General features: G+C 42.0%; 1 protein-coding gene across 2 annotated transcripts in view; it reads right to left on the reverse strand.

Moving 5' to 3' along the window:
* The window catches only part of acox3 (acyl-CoA oxidase 3, pristanoyl), a 62,571-nt gene extending 41,748 nt beyond the window's left edge, over positions 1 to 20,823 (reverse strand). For both annotated transcript variants that reach the window (XR_487716.2, XM_007891478.2), the window contains exons 1-7: positions 20,746 to 20,823; positions 14,382 to 14,554; positions 11,915 to 12,148; positions 10,588 to 10,662; positions 9,773 to 9,862; positions 7,130 to 7,273; positions 3,647 to 3,735 (exon numbers count right to left, since the gene is read on the reverse strand). Coding sequence is in view for 1 of the 2 variants with exons in the window: in XM_007891478.2 (XP_007889669.1) it covers positions 3,647 to 3,735; positions 7,130 to 7,273; positions 9,773 to 9,862; positions 10,588 to 10,662; positions 11,915 to 12,148; positions 14,382 to 14,531 (782 nt within the window). In the remaining variant the exon portion in view is untranslated. The remainder of the gene's footprint in view (positions 1 to 3,646; positions 3,736 to 7,129; positions 7,274 to 9,772; positions 9,863 to 10,587; positions 10,663 to 11,914; positions 12,149 to 14,381; positions 14,555 to 20,745) is intronic.
* Positions 20,824 to 21,057: the final 234 nt, after the last annotated feature.

Below are 21,057 nucleotides of genomic sequence, written 5' to 3' on the forward strand. Positions count from 1 at the left end.
TTTTATGCAGCATTCCAGTTTTATTTTATTTTAAGTAAAACATCATCTTACAACTATTCAATTAATGTCTATTAATTTTAAAAATATATATTTTGCATATATTTTCTACTCAGTTTGAACCATTTCAATTTACTGTCTTCAGAATGTATTTCTCCTCGGTCAGAATACGTGATCTAATTCCTCTGGATTACTTTACTAATTTATAAAATAAAACAACTAAGAGTGAAAATGAATGCACTTTATGGATTGAAAACGGTTTGAATAGGTAGAATACTACCCTTTATGAAATGTGAATATTATTATAATTCTATTTTTAGCATAAAGTTATGTTAATATACTTATGAAAAGCAGGTATAATCAACAAAATACTGCAGAACTGTCAATACTTTAAAAAGTGAAGATATGGGTACAAAGTAACATTCTTTTCTTGTAGTTATATAATGTTTAAGTCAAAGCAATTTAAAAAATGACACAACGGACACCGGGAAACTGAAGAGGTTTCAGATGTTGCCATAACTACAAAACAACTGAGTGGGTTACAGCTATTTCCTAGATCCCAATGTAGTATTAGATTACAGCCTGAAAACATTTTCTGGAATGAATTATGATTGCTAATGTGATATGTCGCAACACAATGTGGAATTTTATATATGTTTGCTCAAATCTGTGTCAGCTGCAGCTGTTAGTGTGGATAGTAACCATTATTGGTCTTCGGATCCCTCATTCATGATATAGTAGTCTAATAGCGATTTCAATTTAGAAAATTGTACTGTATCAAAGGATCCTTCTTCCTCCTNCCCCCCCACACCAGTCTCAATACTGACATGAAGCTGGGTCAGACATTTGGTTCATGTTAGTCAGCAACTTATCATAGAATCATAAAATTATACAGCACAAAAGGAGGCCATTCTGCCCAGTGTGTCTGTGCCGGCTATTTGAAAAGTGCTATCAATTCAATCGCATTCCCCTGCTCTTTCCCCAAAGCCCTGCAAACTTATCCTCCCCAAATAATTACCTACTTCTCTTAAAAGCTGTTATCGAATTGTCTACCACCATCCTTTCAGGCAATGCATTCCAGATCCGAACAACTCGTTGTGTAAAATAATTTCTTCTCACCTCCCCTGTTTCTTTTAACAACTATTCTAAATCGATGTCCTTGGGCTACTGACCCACCCACCAGTGGAAATAGTTTCTCCTTCTTCATCCTATCGAATCCCTTCATAATTTTGAAAATTTCTTATTAAGTCCCCTCTTAACCTTCTCTGCTCCAAGGAGAATAATCCTAGCTTCTCCAGCCTCTCCTGATAACTGAAGTTTCTCATTCCTGGTACCATCCTGGTAAATTTCCTTTGTAGCCTCTCCAATGCCTTGACATCCTTCCTAAAGTGTGGTGCCCACAACTGAACACTGTACTCTGTACCAGTGTTTTATAAAGGTAACTTTACTTGAGTTTTTTTGTTAATTAAAAAACACAATACTCAGCAGGGCAAAGGAAACTACAGTTGAACAACTGTAAATTCTATGCCCTGCATGAAAATCCTATGTCAACCTAATAGCCGTTTAGCACAGACTTGGGAACCTATCATGATTGTTGTACTAACAACAGAAAGACTTTCTTTATCAGGAGTAATAATGTCTTGCAAACATTAAAACTGTTGCTGTTTAGTTTGTAGAGGACAATAAAAATATTATGGTGGCTTAGAAATAATGTCAGAATTGTGTTTTAATGTCTGATGAATAGGTGGATTGGCTAAGAATGTGCGTCACAATATTTGTTAGGTGGATTGGTTGAGAATGTGCGTCACAATATTTGTTACACTTTTGCTATTAATCACTTTCTATAAGTGAGAAACAAGGAAGATATGGGAAAAGTGAAAATAAACGTGTATTCATTTGCAATAACAATTAACATTTAAATAGTGACTTCCATAGCAGGAGGGTGTCTCAAAGTACTTCACACACACTGATATGCAGTCACTCAATTGCAATGTACGGACTCCTGAGATAGATACAGATGCCCACATTCCGAATTATTGCCACATTGAATTAACTATAGTGCTTGAGGCGGGCTCCTTTTCACCCAGAAGGAAAATCAGTACAGTAGATTGTGTCTTCAGCAAAAGTAATGGAAAAGTAAAAGTAAACTTGCTGGTTTATTGAAGTAAGAAATTGGGGTAAGACTTGACATTCAAACTTTTCCTTTTATCGGTCAGTCAATCCTCAAATTCCCTGCATAGTGCATGCTGAGCCTTATTACTTTAATGGCTAAATACGTACACTTACCAGTGTTTAAGATAGCTATAAGAACCCTATGAATTTAAATGAATTACATACGTTTATTACATTATGTTGATTACATTATATGTTAATCAATTTTGAAATTGCTTTGATAAAGTTATAATGGTCATCCATATAACCACTTTCTGACTACTCTAAAAAAAACAATTTCCATTAAAAGAAAGTCAAAATGGCTTCAGTTGTTATTGTAATGCTTGTGTCAACATCTCACAATTCACATATTGGTTAATAGAAGATTACGGACCTTTGACTGTCCACCATATCAGATTGCTAAAGGTATGCAACAGTATGATATGTAACAGTATGACCACAAATTTTCTTTTTAGATTAAAAAATTGTTATCGGCGACTGTGGGTTGAAGGCAGGATTGTTAAAGGCATGCAAGTTTGCTGACAGATGAATCAGGTTGCAATGTAAACATATTTTCAGCAAAGAATTTGGGATCTCTGATCAAAACAAATAGATATGAAATGTGAGCTAATAAAATAAATTATATTTCAAATACTTACGGTAAAATGTTGCCACCTGGTGGTGAAACACAGAACGCAAATTCTTCAATTTAGTCTACTTGTGTCACTCACAAAAGCACATGTATGTTCAAGAAAATACTACTTTAAAAATAACCACCAAAATTGACGTGTGTTGTGATGCTTCATGTGTTCCTGTGTAAATTTTTAAATATGAACAGAAGGTCCTGAGAGCAGTCAGGCTTGAAGCAGTCAGGCAGTAACATCCACATCCTCTGCTGTGAATGATACCCAAACCTACCTCTCTACCTCCACCCATGATTCTAGGTACACTGATGCTCTGGCCTCCCACCTTCTTTTCAGATACCAAATCCTGGATAAGCTTATATTTCGTCAGCTAAACATATACAAGATGGAAGCTGAGACAGATATCACATTGAAAGTTCCCACAGATATGTTTTTTTTGAATAAAGGCAATCTCAGGGATTGGTGTCACAATTAGTTGGTTCTCTCCCAGTACATTTGGCTCTTCAAACCCAGCCAGCATTGATCAGATCATGGTCTTTTTACTGGATCCAAGAAATTATTGAAAGGCATTTCAATTTGAATAAATAATGAAACTACGTAACCAATTTAACCTGGTGTTCATGAGGAATTGCAAAGATTACTTTGACAATTTTTTTTTTCGAAAGACATATTTACTCACTGCAAATATTTGACAGTGACCACAAACCAACATAAAGTTTGTACTGGCTATTCAAACATTTTAATTTTTTTTTAAAAAAACTGCATTTTAAATTGCAAAAAGTGTAATAGATTTTGAGAAAGAGACCAACAAACATATGAAAATTAAGTACAGTATTAAAGCAAGAGTTTCCTACCCATTGTCCAGGCCATTCTGTCCCAGTTTCTTCCCCATATCTCCAACCATTACTCCTGGCATTGGGAGTAGAGTTTTGGGATCTCGGATCTAAAATCATATAGTTTCCATATTTTTTATGTTACAAAAAGCACTTATATAGAACCCTCTATGCTCTATCAGAGCGCTTAACAGTTGTGGAGCCTGACTCTGAGTCGGGTGGGGGGAGGGGACCCCCCCACCACCATCCGACTTGGTCAAAAGCATGGTCAAAAAGGAAGGTTTTCAGGCAGGACTTGAAAAAGGGGAGAGAGGGTGCAAGGCGGTGGGATTGAAGGTGAGTGTTCCTGAGTTTCGGGGAGTAGCGGCTGAATGCACGACCTCCAGAGCAGAGGACGCGAGGGACAGCAGGAGGCCTGTGAGTAACGGTCGAACGGAGGCGCCAGGTGATGGATTGGGGAGTGAGGAGCTCGGAGAGATAGGGAGGTGCCAGGGAGTGAAGGGATAATAATAATAATCCTTGCATTTGATATAGTGCTTTTCACGTCGGAGGACGTCCCAAAGCGCTTCACAGAACACACTGTAAAGTGAATTGACTGTGTATTTGTGGGCGAACGCGGCAGCCAATTGCGCACAGCAATGTCCCACAAACAGTCATAGATTGAAAATGACCAATTTATTATTGTTTTTTGTTTTGGAGGGATTATTATTAGGCGTGTGGAGTAAGGAAACTTGCCCAAGGTTTCGCCCTGCCTGGAATTGAACTCAGGTCTCTTGCTTGCAAAGCGAGTGCTCTAACCACTGAGCTACAGGACTCCACAAATGAACACAAGTGAACACAATATGAACACAAGTTTTGAGGACCTTGAAGTCGATCAGTTCGGTGATGGGGAGCCAGTGGAGCCTGGCCAGAAATAGTGAGATGGGGATATGGAGTTTGGTCTGGATAAGTATGCGGGCAACAGAGTTCTGAATGAACTGGATTTTCTGGTTCGGTGAGTGTGAGGTTGAACCCAGGGTGGTTGAGGAGTTCAGACTCGCAGGACTGAAGAAGTTGACAGGAGCCAAGGTGTATGGCTTCCGCCTTGTTCACATTTAGCTGCAGGAAATTTGCACTCGTCCAGGCCCTGATGTCTGCCAGACAAGCTGATAGAACATCGGCGGACCTAGAGTTGCAGCTGGAGGAGGCCAAGTAGATTTGTGTGTCATCTACATACATAAGGAAGTTTACCCTGTGCCTAGGGATGACATCACCAAGAGGAAGCAATGAATAAATGTTAGAATGAATAAAAAAGCTTTCTTCTGAACTATATTCTGATTATATTCAATATGGAATGAAAATTACTAGTTTATGATGCATTAATTTACACCATTGTTAATCAACACATTGTTGAACACTTTCTATCATTGATACTAAAGACATTGACAAAGCCCCCTTGGCTCCGTCCCAATTATTGAACTCCAAAACATCTATGGCACACACTACAATTGCCATCTGGGGATTGTGCATTGAAATTCCGGGTAGAACAATAATGGCTTATGAGGGTAAAGAAGTATTTCGATGACAGTCAAATACAATACCAAAGGGTGGCTCAGGGTCAATCATTGACAAAGTCAGAGGGAAGAGGAAAGTCGCACTCAAGAGCCAGATGATGTCTTTAGTTATTGACAATGTAGAATCTCCCACAATGTATCAATTAAAACATTACAAGATGCAGTCTAATCCTAATAAGATACACAACCAGTTTGCAAATTTTGTTTTAATAAATGTTTCTATAAATTGTACATGAATTGTACATAATAATAAATTGGTCACTTCAATCCACTATTGTCTGTGGGACACTGCTGTACGCAATTGGCTGCCGCGTTTTGCCCACAAATTCAATTCAAAGTGAATTCACTTTACAGTTTATCCTGTGAAGCGCTTTGAGACGTCTAGCAGACGTGAAAAGCACTATATCAAATGCAAGGATTATTATAAAAACAGACAATTTGCATACCTTTACAAAATTGTTGATTTAGTCAATTCAGCAGCTCAACTAAAACAGAATAAAACATTCACAATAAAATGTGCTGCTGTCGCCAGGTGAAGTGAAATTTGGCAGTAAACTGATTATATTTTTTGTGCCAATCTATTAATGCCCCATTTATGTTGTATTTTCACACCGAATTGATTAGAAAACACAGCATAAATCCTGTTTGAGGCATGGGATTGCAGTGGAAAATAATTACCATAATTGCAGTATAAAATACAGGCAATGGGAATCAATCGTTCACTGATGTTTGTGTCTGTCCCTTTAAAAGCTCTTGGGTGCTGGAACCTAGTTAATTGGTATTTGGTGTCAGTTAGCAGCGTTCTGTCATGAGATTTCTAAAAGAAAAATTTAATCTCATTTCATTTCCAGCAATATAAATAGAATATAAAACCTCCCAAATTGAGGAACACTTCAAGTACACTCAACCCCTGGTTAACCGGAGCTGAAAAGGAAGGTTTTCAGGCGTGACTTGAAAAAGGGGAGAGAGGAACAAGGCGGAGAGATTGAGGGGTAGTATTCCAAAAAAATAATTTCCACACCTGGTAGGGCTATGTCTGAATTCCAGATACCTGAAGACCAGTTAATTGAGGGTTGAGTGTACTTCCCCACACTAAGGTTCATCTCTATAATCCCTGTAACAAGTATGAGTGATAAGTGATTTGGCACTTGACAATTATGGGATGACTTGCAACTTATCATAACTTATTCAATGTGGTAGTCAAACACATATGATGAAATATAATATTATGAAATAATGCTTATTTCCAACCATTCCAAAAAGACTGGCTAAGGAACCATCCCCACTCCAAGCATATTTCATTCATCCTATTCTTGCGGAGGCACATACATTATCCCGAGTTCAGGGAAATTACTCTCTCTTTCCTCCTGGCCTCTGCTCAAAAGTTGCACCAAGGATTTTCCTGTTCCATTACGGCTCAAACATTATGTTTGAGAGTTAGAAATAGAATACTGGACAAAATAAGTTGTGAAAGCAGATCTCAAATGCTGCCTCCAGGATTTAAAACCAAACTTAATTGAGCTCTCAATTTCCTAGGTCCCTGTCATTTTTTTTCAAACTGGGATTAGAATATTTCTATTCTGGGGGGTAATGTTTAAATTTAAAATTTAGATTCCATGGCCAATCTCTTTAAGTATAGCCAGAAATAACAACAACAAAATTACATTTGTAGAGCACCTTTCACGTCGGGAGGACGTCCCAAAGCGCTAAGTGACATCTCATGACAGATTCAGTGTGATAATTATCACCTATTTACATTTAAAACATTTTATATGCAAGTACATTTACATTTGTCTTATGTAGTGCTGATAAATTATATTACTATTTGCCATATAAAAGTAATCACTACATTGAATGCACGAGGCACTCTGAAATGCTACCCCATGTGAAGGGCACTATATAAATGCAAGTTGTTGTTGTTGAATGCTTCAAAGCAAGTGGCAAACCTTACCTGCACAATAAAAGAATGGAGCCCATGACATTCTCCACCAGGGGTATAGAGTTGTGCAAACACCACAGCATGTGTGGCAGTTTTCCCAAGGTTTCCAACCCAAAACTTGGCTGCTTCAAAGTCAGGAGAAGTGATGATAAATTCCTATTAAAGTAGAAATTTAATCCATTGGTTAAGTGAAGATCACTGTTGCTGTTGTGTGCACTGGTTTACAAATATGAATATATTGGAATACTTATTCATGTATTCTATAAAGCTGCACAAAAAGATGCAATGCTCAACAGTGCATGTAATTGGTCACAGTGATTTACAAACTAAATCCAATGTATAGAATTATTGACATGGAATAACAAACCACCTAAACAGGATAAAAGGATGAATTTAAGGAAGACTTAGAATCTCTCCTATAAATAGTTTTGGTTGAGAAAAATTATAGTAAGTCCTCAGTAAAGGCAACTTTAATTGTGAGGCTAATTGCATGGCAACTCTTATAAACCTTATATCTGAATAGAAATAACTCATAGTTAGCAATACTACAAAAGCTGAGGGTCAATAATATTATTGAGCATAAATACAATATGGTAAAAACTAACAGCTTCCTCGCCAGTAAGCAAAGATAGTTCATTTCAATATTTCCATTCACAACCACATATGGACAACAACAGGTTACAGTGTAAAATTACAAATCTTTTATAGGAGTTCTAAGCTTTATTTAATCCACTGGGAAATTACTGGTTACTGGGAAAATTGTGCAAATCCAGTATATGAATGTATGCTTGCACAGATTTTTGAAAACTCTTCTTATAAAATCTAATTCAAACCACCAGAGAAAAGGCAGCAGTGATCTACAGATCAATACTGTATTACGATTGATGGAGCTCTCGCTCTCCAGTGCCATCTTGTGGTGTATCCAACTCCAATAAGTGATAGAAAGAACTGCTCCTTATGCCCTTAATTTTCGCTAAATCCTCAATAAATTTTGGACAGCATTAAATTATATAAGGAATAATTAGTGCAAAGAAAGTAAAACAATGTGCATGATTTTACATCAAAATGTGCTTGATATTTGTATAACTGATCTCTTGAAAATTTTAAAAACAGAATAGCACTTAAAATATCTACAATTTGTACAATGAACTAAACTGAGATTGTGACACTTATATATGTACTTAATAAGTTTGGAATTCAGATTGTTCGTTGTACATTCAGTAATAATTAACAGATTGCCTCACAATCACAACATTTCAAATTCTTAGTAGCAATTCTTTAATTTTGCAAAATGAAACCACACAGCTCACTGCCCTGCAAAACTACAGGAAATTATGGAATGGGAACAAGTCATTTCAACAGGAGGAACGGCTCAAAAAGGCAAACCAAACTGCTGCATCAGTGTTCAATAATTTCAAAAACAGCATTAGCGAAAATATTAAAAATACTTGGCCTATTTTAATAAACTACACAAAATGGAAATAATTGACATACATAAAGTGCATGTTTGCACGTTATATTACTAAAAACTGGTGGACAACATGTTACAGAGGAAGCCCTTTATACGATGCTTTGTTATAACACAGGTTCACTTCTTCTGTGTTCACTTCTGATTTTGTTTCACTTATCCGTCCCGCACGTACTTGAATGCATTTGTCCTGCAGAATTTTTTTTAAGGATATCAATTTATCCTCAATTGATTTTATTTAAGTAATGCCTCCAAACCTATGTCACTTAATTTAGGGCTCATATTCCTGAAGCTTACCCGTCTAAAGTTATGTATTGGAGTTTGGCTGTGTTTTTGTGCCATTTCCCCAAGGCAAATTGAATGTTACCAAGTGTGGTCACTGTTACCCAGTGGATCGACTACTTCTAGTGCCTGAATAGTGTCTGGGTGACTGATCAGAAGTAAATCACGAAGTGAACTGTCTCCCTCTGGGCTCCGACACAACAAGTTACATTTACATTTAATAGGTTACATTTACATTTACAACCTTAGAGGCCTTCCCACTTAGACATTCCTTATATATGTTGGGCAGATCGAAATATCCCATCAGTACTATCTTCTCTTTCCCACATGCACTCCTAATAATGCCAAAAGTGACAAGCCATTCTCCCTACTTTGGTCTAGTGGTCTGCAGCAAACTTTGAATGTTAATCTGGCCATTTTGTTATTTAGCACAACTAACCAGAGAATTTCATACCATAATTAATCCTGCAATGCCTGCCAAACTGCCTTAAACTCCCATGTGTCCCACATATATGGAAACGCTTCTACTTCCTTTATTTCCTGAATAACCTGTAATAATAATAATCCTTGCATTTGATACAGGGCCTTATCATGTCTTCGAGAAGTCTCAAGGCACTTCACAGAATATACTGCAAAGTGAATTGACTATAGATTTTGTGGGCAAAATGTACCCACAAAATAAGCTGTATTGACTTCCATGATCCTACAAGCTAACTTACAAGCAACGTGCAGGAAGTGACATCGCAGCAATTCATTACAGTGTCCATTGAACACTGCTCATACTGTACATTTTTAAAAAAATCTGCAAATGTGTATTACTAACAAGAAAGGAATAACACTCAAAATGGCACACTGTCAGATGTAAACAATACTCTCCAAGGTCACTATAACTAGGGTGTACAAACCTGAGTGGTGGGATCATATTTTGCTGTTGTTCTCATAGCCCTAGCGTTGCTGCCATGGCTTAATTCAGTCAAAGCAAAACATCCAAAGATCTAAACAAAAAATGTTTTAACAATCAGTAAAATAAACATCAAATATATATCATCCATGTTTTAAATATTTTACACCCATCTAAGTAACTCTTTATTTTTGAGGGTTTGACTTAAAATAATAATCATCCTTACATATGATATAGCGCCTTATCATGTGTTTGTGCCCGGAAATCGAACCCAGGTCCATCTCGCTTGCAAGACAAATGCTTTAACTACTAAGCTACAGAATTCCATGCTCTGATCACTAACTTGCATGACTCTTACATCTGTTGTGAGCTGTTGCAGACTCTACAATTGACTTCAGAAAATCAGCTAATGATCCGGCTTTTAAGGCTTGAATATCCATTTTGTCTCAGCCTGTAAAACCATTTCAATTTAACATTTAAGACCATGCAGAATTATGGAAATTCAGCCTTAGTTTGGGAGGTGGTTCTATTTAAGTACTATGGAAAACTGCAGCTTATGTATGTATAGTAAATGAATACGTATGTGTAAAGTATGTATGTTATTAACAATGTAAAGCTCACAACAGGATTTTTCTGTCACAGAATTAAGAAGCAGCAACATCTGGGTCAGAGAGTGAAGAAAGCAAAATGTCCATTTCAACTACAAGAAGCTTTACGGAAACAACTACAATCTTAGCACTGTAGCAATATATTCCTCAATTCCTTCCTAATTGGAATTATCAATTTAGAACTATGACACAATCAACAGCAGGAATATACCTCCATGTTGTTTATTTTCTTTATATAGTCCAGATGCCGACTAGATCCAGAAACGATAACAGTTCCACTAAATGTCTGAAATAGAAACAAATGTGGTAAGTTTTTTTTGGTAATTTGGGTTTCTAACTCAAGCAAAAACCCATAACCATGATTAAGAGCTTCTAAACCAGACTGAGAGTTCCACATTTGTATGCTACCTACACATGGGAATTTCCCTGTGTAAGGAATGAAATGTACACTCTCTCCCTGGTGGGGCGTATCCTGCTTAATCGTTGAGACATCTCAAAGCGCTTCACAAGATATACTGTATTTTGAGAGTATTAGGCACATCATGACAAAAAACAAGGCTTGGGGACTCCGGAGTGGGTTTAATCGGCTAAAACCGCATAGCTTGCTATTGAAAGCAATGTCTGTGACCATGTGTAAAAAACATAATCGCCAAATACTTTGTAATTATTGTCAATATCCTTTCGCCTGCATTCTCACCCGCACCCCGATTACTCCAGTCCTTGCCAGACTGCACTGGATGCAGAGGATCCAGAGAGGATCGACTTCAAGATCCTCACCCTCATATTCAAGTCCCTGCACTCCTCTCACCCCCCTACCTCTCTGACACCCTCTCCTCAAAACAGCACCCGTTGTCTTCGTTCCTCCGGGTCTGGCCTCCTCCTTGACCCCCGAGTCCTCTGCTCCACCCTTGGCGGCTGCGCCTTGAGCCACTATGCCCCGAGGCTCTGGAACTGCCTTCCTCGCTCCCTTCGTCTCGCTCCCTCCCTCCCTCCCTCCCCATTTTCAGGTCTCTGCTGAAGACCTTTCTTTTCGACCGTGCCTTTGGTCACCTTCCCCCCCTCCCCCTGGCTCGGTCCCGGGATCCGAAACTGTAAAGCGCTCTGAGACGCCGTCTGGCGTGGAGGGCGCTATATAAATCCAAGTTGTTGTTTTAAATTTTAGAACCTGATTATCTGAAACTGGTCATTAGTCACTGAAAGAGTTATTGAGTTTTTCTCTAAATTTCTAAGATGCAAGAAATTCTTTCAGTTTAAGGGATTAGCAAAAATCTCACTCATATAAAACCCCTAAATGTGACATGAATGTGACACACACTAGAGTAGTGTGTAGTCTTTATACGCCCATGAAGCGATTCTCCAATGTATAGATTTGTGTACACTCTAAAAGAGTGAAGAATCGGATTTTGGTTTGTGTGCTTTTTTTAAAAAAACACCACCTTGAATTATTAATTCGGAAAGTTGTGGGCCTAATAAAGCAGAATATCAAATGTTGTTTACATGTTCAGTGAACTATAGCTATGTTTGTTTAAGGCACTTACCTGTCTATTAAGAAAGTACTTAACAGATAGAGACCAATCATACATGCCGAAACAGTCACTTATTGCTACAGCCTGAAGAGGGTTCTGCATAGCTTCTTCCAATGTTAAGATGTCATATTCAAACAGTCGTCTGCAGCGAAGGAAAGTCAGCTCCCGCTGCTTTTCCAGGGTTAGGTCTTCCCCAGGCTGGCGAGCAAAGACTGGATCATTTTCCATGGTTTTAAATACATGTTTCTGTTGATACAATAAAAGTCAATAATTATTTATCAAAGAACAAGAACACCTGTAATGCCTTACCCACCTTAAGATCTTGATTATTTAGCAATAATGGGCATTCTTCATCGCTGTCATAAATTGCATGAGATTTTGGTCTGTATTAAAAAAACATGAATATAACCATACTAATGGCAATTCCAGGTAGCAAAGGATAAAATCAGTCATGAGGAGACAGACTGAATTTTGACTTCAATAAGAGGTATTTGTGTTAAAAGCTACTTTAAAAATAATAATAATCCTTGCATTTGATACAGTGCCTCATCACATCTTCGAGAGTCTCAAAGAGCTTCACAGAATATACTATAAAGTGAATTGACTGTATATTTTGTGGGCAAATCGCAGCAGCCAATTGGCACAGCAGTGTCTCACAAACAGTCATGGTTTAAAGACCAAATTATTTAATTTTTTTGAAGGAATTATTACCCCCGGAAAAGCGATCCACCAGTCGATTAATAACCGGGTTGTGGAAACTTGCCTAACGTTTCGCCCTGCCTGGCAAAATATGAGTCTTGTGCCTACATGTTACGTGTTGTAACAATTGTAAATGTTACGCATTGCATTCAACTCTCTAAAACATCAAGGTGGGTGGCATGTCAAAATTTGTCCTGTAAAGATCATTCTACCAAGCTAAAGGTCTATTGAATAGCCGGTAAGGAAGCTCGGAGGCTTGGGTAGACAGCCACTGGAAGGTGTTATTGGAGTCTGGTTTTATGGTTGCTCAATGGGGAGGGAAGTATCTTGAGCTGTTGGCAAGAAGATTGTGACAGTGCTCTCACGCATTTTATGCTGAGCTGTGCTGCTCACCAGGAAGCTGGCAGGGAATTCCTACTGCCTTTGTGTAGGCTCAAACCTGTGCTTGTCAGATATCAAAATGGCCATCAAGTTACTGGGGGTGAAGTAAGCGGGTTCCAAGGGAACAAGCTTGGCAACGAAATGTCAAAATTGAGTTAATCCTCTATGGTGGTCTCAGTGGTCTGGTTCCTGAGTCAGGCAGGACCAGCACTGCTAATAACAGACCAGCCTGGCTCATTCTTCCAACTCAACTCCTATTCACCCTGCAGGCCAAAGGTTTAGCTGGTAGATTGGTTTTAGCTGGAATAGCAGCAGGAAAGATTGCCACAGTACTTTTAATGGCAAGCTGCGTGGTTTTAGCTGGTTAAACACCAGCAGTACCCAAATGCATACACTGGTGTCCCCAAGCTTCGGTCTTGCCCCTATGCTCTCCGGAATTAGGTAAGCAGGATGCATACTCCAGGGAGAGAGTGCACATTCCAGACAAAGAGAAATTTCCATGTGTAGGTGCATACCTATGTGAAATTATTATTAAAGCTTCCACTGAGTGCTGGGCTCTTTATGAACTTTAAAAGCCAATCTCCCATTTGGACCATCTGTACAGTGCCACACTTGTGCACATGTGCGTTACACCAGAACTGTGTATTCTATTTTTCCTTGCTCCAATTGAGAGTGAAGTCAATCAGGCTTCCAACTGCCCATCACTGTCAAAGCTGTTCTGTTTCTGCCAGTATAATTGGAGCATGGCTGTCTGACTTCCAGTGACTGCACCCATTGTACTTTGATAAGATTCAGATATAATCTGGTTGTTTAATTCATATATTCAGCCACAATTCTGATGCCAGTTTTCCAGTTCTTAAAAATACCCGTTTCAAAATTAAGACCGAATACAAATTTTACAAAATTATGCATGATTTTGATCTTTAAGAAACTTGCCTTAAGGCTAAAACCAGGTAAAATTTGGGGAAAGAATAGGAAATTGGGTCACATAGTTTGCTCCAATGGATGAGCTAGCACTATCTTAAATTTGATGGGCCACATGGCATCGTCCTGAACTGTAATTATACAATTCTAATCTATAACCTCCCTGATTAATCTGCACTATAAATAAAATGTTAATAATCTGGAACTAGTGAGTGCCTGAACTAGATTGTGATTTTTTTTTAAATAATTGAGTTTCGGAAGACAGAGCTGTGTGTTTGTGTTCAATATATTTACATGACACTGTATAAGAGTGCTATTAAAATAATTGAAAATAGCCAATGAGATAGATATTATCAATCATTATAGGTTGAAATGACAACATAAATAACCACCTGATATTTTTCAAACTATTGAAAGTAAAGTTTAAAAGGCATACAAGCTGGTCTGCTCAGCATTTTCACTGGGACCATCTTACCTTGATGTTTATAATCTCCTTCCCATCCCAAAACAGGGCAAGTTCCTTCCAATTAAAGGAAGCTTTCTTCCGATATAAATCCAATGGACCATTGGGAAAATCAGGCAGCAGCGAATCCAAGATATTTTCCTCGGAATGGATTGTACTCATTTCTGCATCTGAGACACCTCAATCTACAGTAACACAATTAAGATTTGTAAATAATGTTCCGAAAACATTNAAAAAAACTGTTGTTAAAATAGAAGGCACAAACAATAATACATCATTCATGACCTGAATCTAAAAAAACTAAGTACTATTTTTTCCAAGTTGCACCATTAACAAACTAAACCTAGACATTTTGTATGTTGCAGGACACATGCCATTCAATCAAGAGGTGAAAATTAGTCTAACTGACCCATCATTGGAATGCAGGTAGAATAGCAACAAACGAATACCAGTGCAAGTGACAGTCTAATAAGAGTATTATGTACCTGATTAGTCTTCCTAAGGTAAATAGCGTTTTGATAGGCGATAGGAAGAAATTATTTCCACTGGTCAGTGAGTCAGAGACTGGAGGCAGGGGCGGGAGTAAATGATTCCTGAGCACCTCCGTGAAAGGCTCCCAAATCTTACCACCCTGGGCACCCAGCCCGACAAGGTTTTTAAACATGCTCTATGTGTTTTTGCACAGCCCTTCACACATCGGTGCTCCCATTTTACTTGACAGGCCTGAGCCCTTTTGGGAACCAGTCTGCCACTGACAAGAGCATCAATTTCAACATCAAAGAGCAACAAAAACAACAACTTGCACGCAGCGCCTTTGGACATCCTCCCGTGATACTTCCCTTGTATGTGAAAGGTAGTTTACAAATGTCATTTTGTATTATATTTGTATATATCACCCTTCACACAGGCAACATCTCAGAGCATTTGCTCGGATAACTGTGCAGCACAAGATTTATGCAGAAAAATTATTTACATAGAGTTGTTAGGATGTGGAATGCCATGCCCGGTACAATGGTCAAGGCAAGATCCATGTTAGTTTTTATAGATATCTAAAAATAAATAATTTGCAGTGTGTGTGTGGAATAGACAGGTAAATGGGACTGAATGGATTGCTCTTTCAAAGCATCAGCACTAACACTATGGACCAAACGGGGATAAAGACAGCCATAAAGTTATGGTTGCAATGTTGTGCAACAAAATTGATGTAAAACTGTTCAAGATATACATCAGCAAAGCTATCCCCTAAGGTGAGAGGCTCTTTAAAATAAATATTTGTTTAATGACCCCAAAGAACAGTTGTACATGTATTCAATTTTAGTAGAAAGTATGATTGCGTGGCATAATCTCATTGGGATGTCTCTCATAACAGATTTGGGAAGATCTATGGTTTTCTGGGTAATAAGTTTGTGCTGCCTTACAAGGCATTGTAGTTAATTTGAACAAAAGTTTGCAGCCCAAATTAACATATGAAAAAGCTGAATGAAGTTTCCAATTTCGGTCCACCAAAGGGTGTTTAAATAGAGTTGCTGCGATATCTGCATTTAAATGATCCCTGAGGCAAAAATCTACTTTATTCAATAAATTGTGTTTTTTTAAATAAAATTATCAATTTCAACAGTGTTAAATCGACTGCATATTGCAATAGTAAATCTAATTTGTAACTCCACTTACTGCAAAGCTCAAAATAATATTACTCGTCTAATACCACTTTACATCAAACTGGGATGTGGGAGGTGGAAATATGCCTCTAAAAATCATTACTAGCCTTCTTTGTGAACAGCACTCCCTTTCCATGCATTTATATATTGTGGCACAGATTGAAGTTTAAATACAATAAGAAGTTCAGAGCGTTTGTAAGAAATTTTACACCTGAAATAATAATATTTATCCTTACATTCGATATAGCACCTTTCACGTCAGCTGGACATCCCAGAGTGCTTCATAGGATATAGTTTGCAGTTACTGTTTTGTGGGAGAATATGGCAATCAATTTGCGCACAACAATGTCAAATTTATTTGTGGAATTGTTGGCCGGGACACTGGGAGAAACATCCTTCTCTTTTCGAGTAGCGCCATGGGATCTTTAACATCCACCTGAACAGGCAGACATTTTTAACATCCCTCACCTCCATCATTTCAAAAATGAAGTCCACCACCTACTCCATCGACCCCACCCCTCTCCTCACCTCCCAGCTCCACCTCCTGGCCCCTCTCCTAACCAACATTATCAATCTCTCCTTATCCATTGGCATTGTTCCCACCCCCTAAAAATAGCTGTCATCATCCCCATCCTCAAAAAACCTTCCCTGGACCATCCCTACTCTCCAGCTATTGGTTTATCTCCAACCTCCCAATCCTCTCCAAGGCCCTGGAACGAGTCGTTGTGTCCCTGCTTTGCTCTTTCCTAATCCGACATTCCCTCTCTGAACCTCTCCAATCGGTCAAAGTTACCAATGACATTCCGAACATCTGCGACCAGGACTCTCTCTGCCTCCTGTCCTCCTCAACCTCTCTGCTGCCTTTGACACTGTCGACCACCACTCTATCCTCCTACACCGCCTCTCCTCTCAGCTCAATCTTCGCGGACGTGCCCTTGCCTGGTTCAAATTCTACCTCTCCCACCACCTAGACTTTGTTGCCACTAACGGCTTCTCCTCCAGCCCCCGCACCGTCACGTGTGGTGTCCCTCAGGGATTTGTCCTTGACCCTCTCCTTTTCAATATCTATATTGGTGACATCCCCAGACATGGGGTCAACTCCCACATGTATGTAGATCACACCCAATTCTACCTCTCTGCCTCCATCCTTGATTGCAGGACCACAACTGTCCTCACAGACTGCCTGTCAGACATCAAGTCCTGGATAAGAGCTAACTTCCCGCAGTTGAATGTCAACAACGCCAAAGCCCTCCTGCCTGGCTCCCATCTGCACCTCCATACCTCGGGCGCCGATAGCATCTCCCTCCATGGATGTACACTACATCTCACGGAGCCAATACGGAACCTTGGCGTCCTGTTTGACCCTCAGCTATCCTTCATACTCCACATCCATGCCATGACCTGCTCCACCTTTTCCCACCTCTGCAACATCACTCGTTTCACACCACAGGCCGCCGAGATCCTCATACAAGCGTTCATAACATTCAGACTCGACTACACAAACTTGTCAGCCTCCTCAACTCCTCTCTCCATAAATTGTAGATCATCCAGAACTTTGCAGCCCGTGTCCTCTCCCACACCAGGCTCTGCGACCCTACCTCCCCATCCTCGTCCGACTCCACTGGCTTCCCATCACACAGAGGATACAGTTCAAGATACTGGTCAGCGCCTTGGGACGTCCTTCCGACGTGAAAGGCGCTATACAGATGTAATCTTGTTGCAGTTGTTGGTCCTCAATTTCAAAGCCCTCCATGGCCTTGCTCCTCCCTAGTTCTGTAACCTCCTAACGCCCTACCAACCTGCATGCTCCCTCCACTCAGCGGCCTCCAGCCTGCTTCACGCCCCCTGCCTCGCCCGCGCCACCATTGGCAGGTGGGCCTTCAGCCACTCTGCCCCCACCCTCTGGAACTCCATCCCTCAGTCCCTATGCCTTGTCCCCTCCCTTCCCTCCTTCAAGACCCATCTCAAGCCCCTCCTCTTTGACCATGTCTTCGGTCACCTTTCATCCCCCCCTGCCCTCCACCCTCCCCAATCCCCAGCTTGGGTCTGAAACATTTATTGTCCAGCGCCCCTGATTCCATCTCGGGTACGAAACACTGATTGTCCAGCACCTTGGGAGATCCTCCCGATGTGAAAAGCGCGATACAAATGTAGTTGTGTTGTTGTTGCTGAAGGACAGCACCTCCAACACCGCAGCACTGCAATGGAATGTCATCTTAGACTATATGAATTCCAAGTCCCAACATAGGGCTCAAACTCACAAACTTCTGACTCAGAGGAAAGAGTGCTATGAACTGAGCCAGGCTGAATGTGATGGTGGATAATTATTTTTAATATTTACTATTTTACTTTATCAAAATCAGCCACTGTAAAACCTTTAAAAATTAGGGATTTACTTTATAGAACCCAGATCCTTTAAGTTAATGTAATTCTCCAGCAAAATTAATTTTACAAATCTCAACATTTACCATTACTTAATAATTATTTTAGGTGTCTGGAATTCCTATTGAAATAATACAAATCAAGGGCTGCATAAAAGAGTCAGTGGATAAATGAATGTTACGGTTTCCTACTTTAACCCTGTGCTGATTTAGCTGACATTGTTTTCATAAATTCATAAAATAAAATTGTAAATAAGCGAATTGTAAAAATATTTATAGTTCATAATAGTTTTTATGAATTCTTTACAGATAAGGTAGCTATAACCAGTCTATCACTTTGCTGAATTTGTTACTGGATAACGCTCACAAGTCATTTGTGAGCATTGTCCAAATAGATTTTGTCCACGTATGACAAATCATGTGACCTTGACTGAGACTGACAGCAATCGACAACAGATCATAAGGCTGGTTGTGAAACGATAAAGGGGGCAACAACAACAACACTTTGCATTTATATAGCACCCTTCACGCAGGGTAGTGTCCCGGAACACTTCACAGTTGTTGAATCTGACAATCAGCCAGGTGGAGGGAGGTGACCGTAAGCAGGATCAAAAAGGAAGGTCTTTAGGCGGGATCTGAAGGCGGGGAGGGGGCAAGGGAAGGTCTTCAGGCGGGTATGCAACATGAGAGGAGGAGGAGGAGGAAGCAGCATCCAGGCGGATGTTATCTGTGTTAGAGACAAAGAAGTCTGAGACTTCTTTCAACTTGGTATGGGGGGAGGTGAGGCTGGAGGAGGCATGGCGGAGGTGGCGGCAGGAGGAGGCATGGTGGAGGTGGTGGCAGGAGGAAGCATGGGGGGAGGTAGCGGCAGGAGGAGGCATGGCGGAGGTGGCGGCAGGAGGAGGCATGGCGGAGGTGGCGGCAGGAGGAGGCATGGGGGGAGGTGGCGGCAGGAGGAGGCATGGGGGGAGGTAGCGGCAGGAGGAGGCATGGGGGGAGGTGGCGGCAGGAGGAGGCAGGTGGAGGTGGCGGCAGGAGGAGGCATGGGGGGAGGTGGCGGCAGGAGGAGGCATGGGGGGAGGTGGCGGCAGGAGGAAGCATGGGGGGAGGTGGCGGCAGGAGGAGGCATGGGGGAGGTGGCGGCAGGAGGAGCCATGGGGGAGGTGGCGGCAGGAGGAGGCATGGGGGAGGTGGCGGCAGGAGGAGGCATGGGGGGAGGTGGCGGCAGGAGGAGGCATGGGGGGAGGTGGCGGCAGGAGGAAGCATGGGGGAGGTGGCGGCAGGAGGAGGCATGGGGGGAGGTGGCGGCAGGAGGAGGCATGGGGGAGGTGGCGGCTGGAGGAGGCATGGGGGGAGGTGGCGGCAGGAGGAGGCATGGGGGAGGTGGCGGCAGGAGGAGGCATGGGGGAGGTGGCGGCAGGAGGAGGCATGGGGGGAGGTGGCGGCAGGAGGAGGCATGGGGGGAGGTGGCGGCAGGAGGAGGCATGGGGGAGGTGGCGGCAGGAGGAGGCATGGGGGGAGGTGGCAGCAGGAGGAGGCATGGGGGGAGGTGGCGGCAGGAGGAGGCATGGGGGGAGGTGGCGGCAGGAGGAGGCAGGAGGAGGCAGGTGGAGGCGGTGGCAGGAGGAGGCAGGTGGAGGTGGTGGCAGGAGGAGGCAGGAGGAGGCATGGCGGAGGAGGAGGCAGGAGGAAGCATGGCAGAGGAGGCAGGAGGAGGCATGGCGGAGGTGGCGGCAGGAGGAGGCAGGAGGAGGCATGGCGGAGGTGGCGGCAGGAGGAGGCAGGAGGAGGCAATGGCGGAGGTGGCGGCAGGAGGAGGCAGGAGGAAGCATGGCGGAGGAGGAGGCAGGAGGAGGCGGCAGGAGGAGGTGGCGGAGGTGGCGGCAGGAGGTGGTGGCGGAGGTGGAGGAGGCAATGGCGGAGGTGGCGACAGGAGGAGGCAATGGCGGAGGTGGCGGAGGCAATGGTGGAGGTGGCGACAGGAGGAGGAGGAGGTGGAGGAGGCAATGGTGGAGGTGGCGGCAGGAGGAGGCAGGAGGAAGCATGGCGGAGGAGGAGGCAGGAGGAGGTGGCGGAGGTGGAGGAGGCAATGGCGGAGGTGGCGACAGAGGGGACAGTTGGACGTTGGGATTGTGTTTGTTCTGGAGAATGACCTGTGGGGAGAAGACCATTAAAGCTGTGGGGTCGTGGCCGCTGTTTATGGGGACAGAGACCCCCCCCCACAGACCCGCGGGGTCTTCTCCCCACAAACAGACCCGCGGGTGAGTTCACTGTAAGAGTTGCGCAACACATTAAGTGCAAATAATTCGTAACCCGTTAACCGCAACAAGTCATTACCGTGTGAACGTCACAGCTGCTCGCGCCTGTGCTGGCGGCCAGGGACGGTATGACGTCATCAGGGCGCGCCAGCCTCCGCTCGGTGACGCACTAAACCGTGCGCCCGGCAGACGCTCCAATGTGGGCGGGGTCTCAGCCGTCGCTGCTGCTGCTCGGTGTGCTGGACTGGGCCGGGCGGGCGCCTCATTTTTTTATTAAAAAAATGGAAACCCGCAACACATTTTAATTTGTTTGTTTGTAGTCCCCCCGCCCGCACCCCCTTCATCCGAAGAGCTTCTCTTACCGGTTTCGAAACGCATTGACCCTAAATCG

This window comes from Callorhinchus milii, unplaced genomic scaffold (assembly GCF_018977255.1).
Source record: "Callorhinchus milii isolate IMCB2004 unplaced genomic scaffold, IMCB_Cmil_1.0 Scaffold1, whole genome shotgun sequence".
NCBI lineage: Eukaryota > Metazoa > Chordata > Chondrichthyes > Chimaeriformes > Callorhinchidae > Callorhinchus > Callorhinchus milii.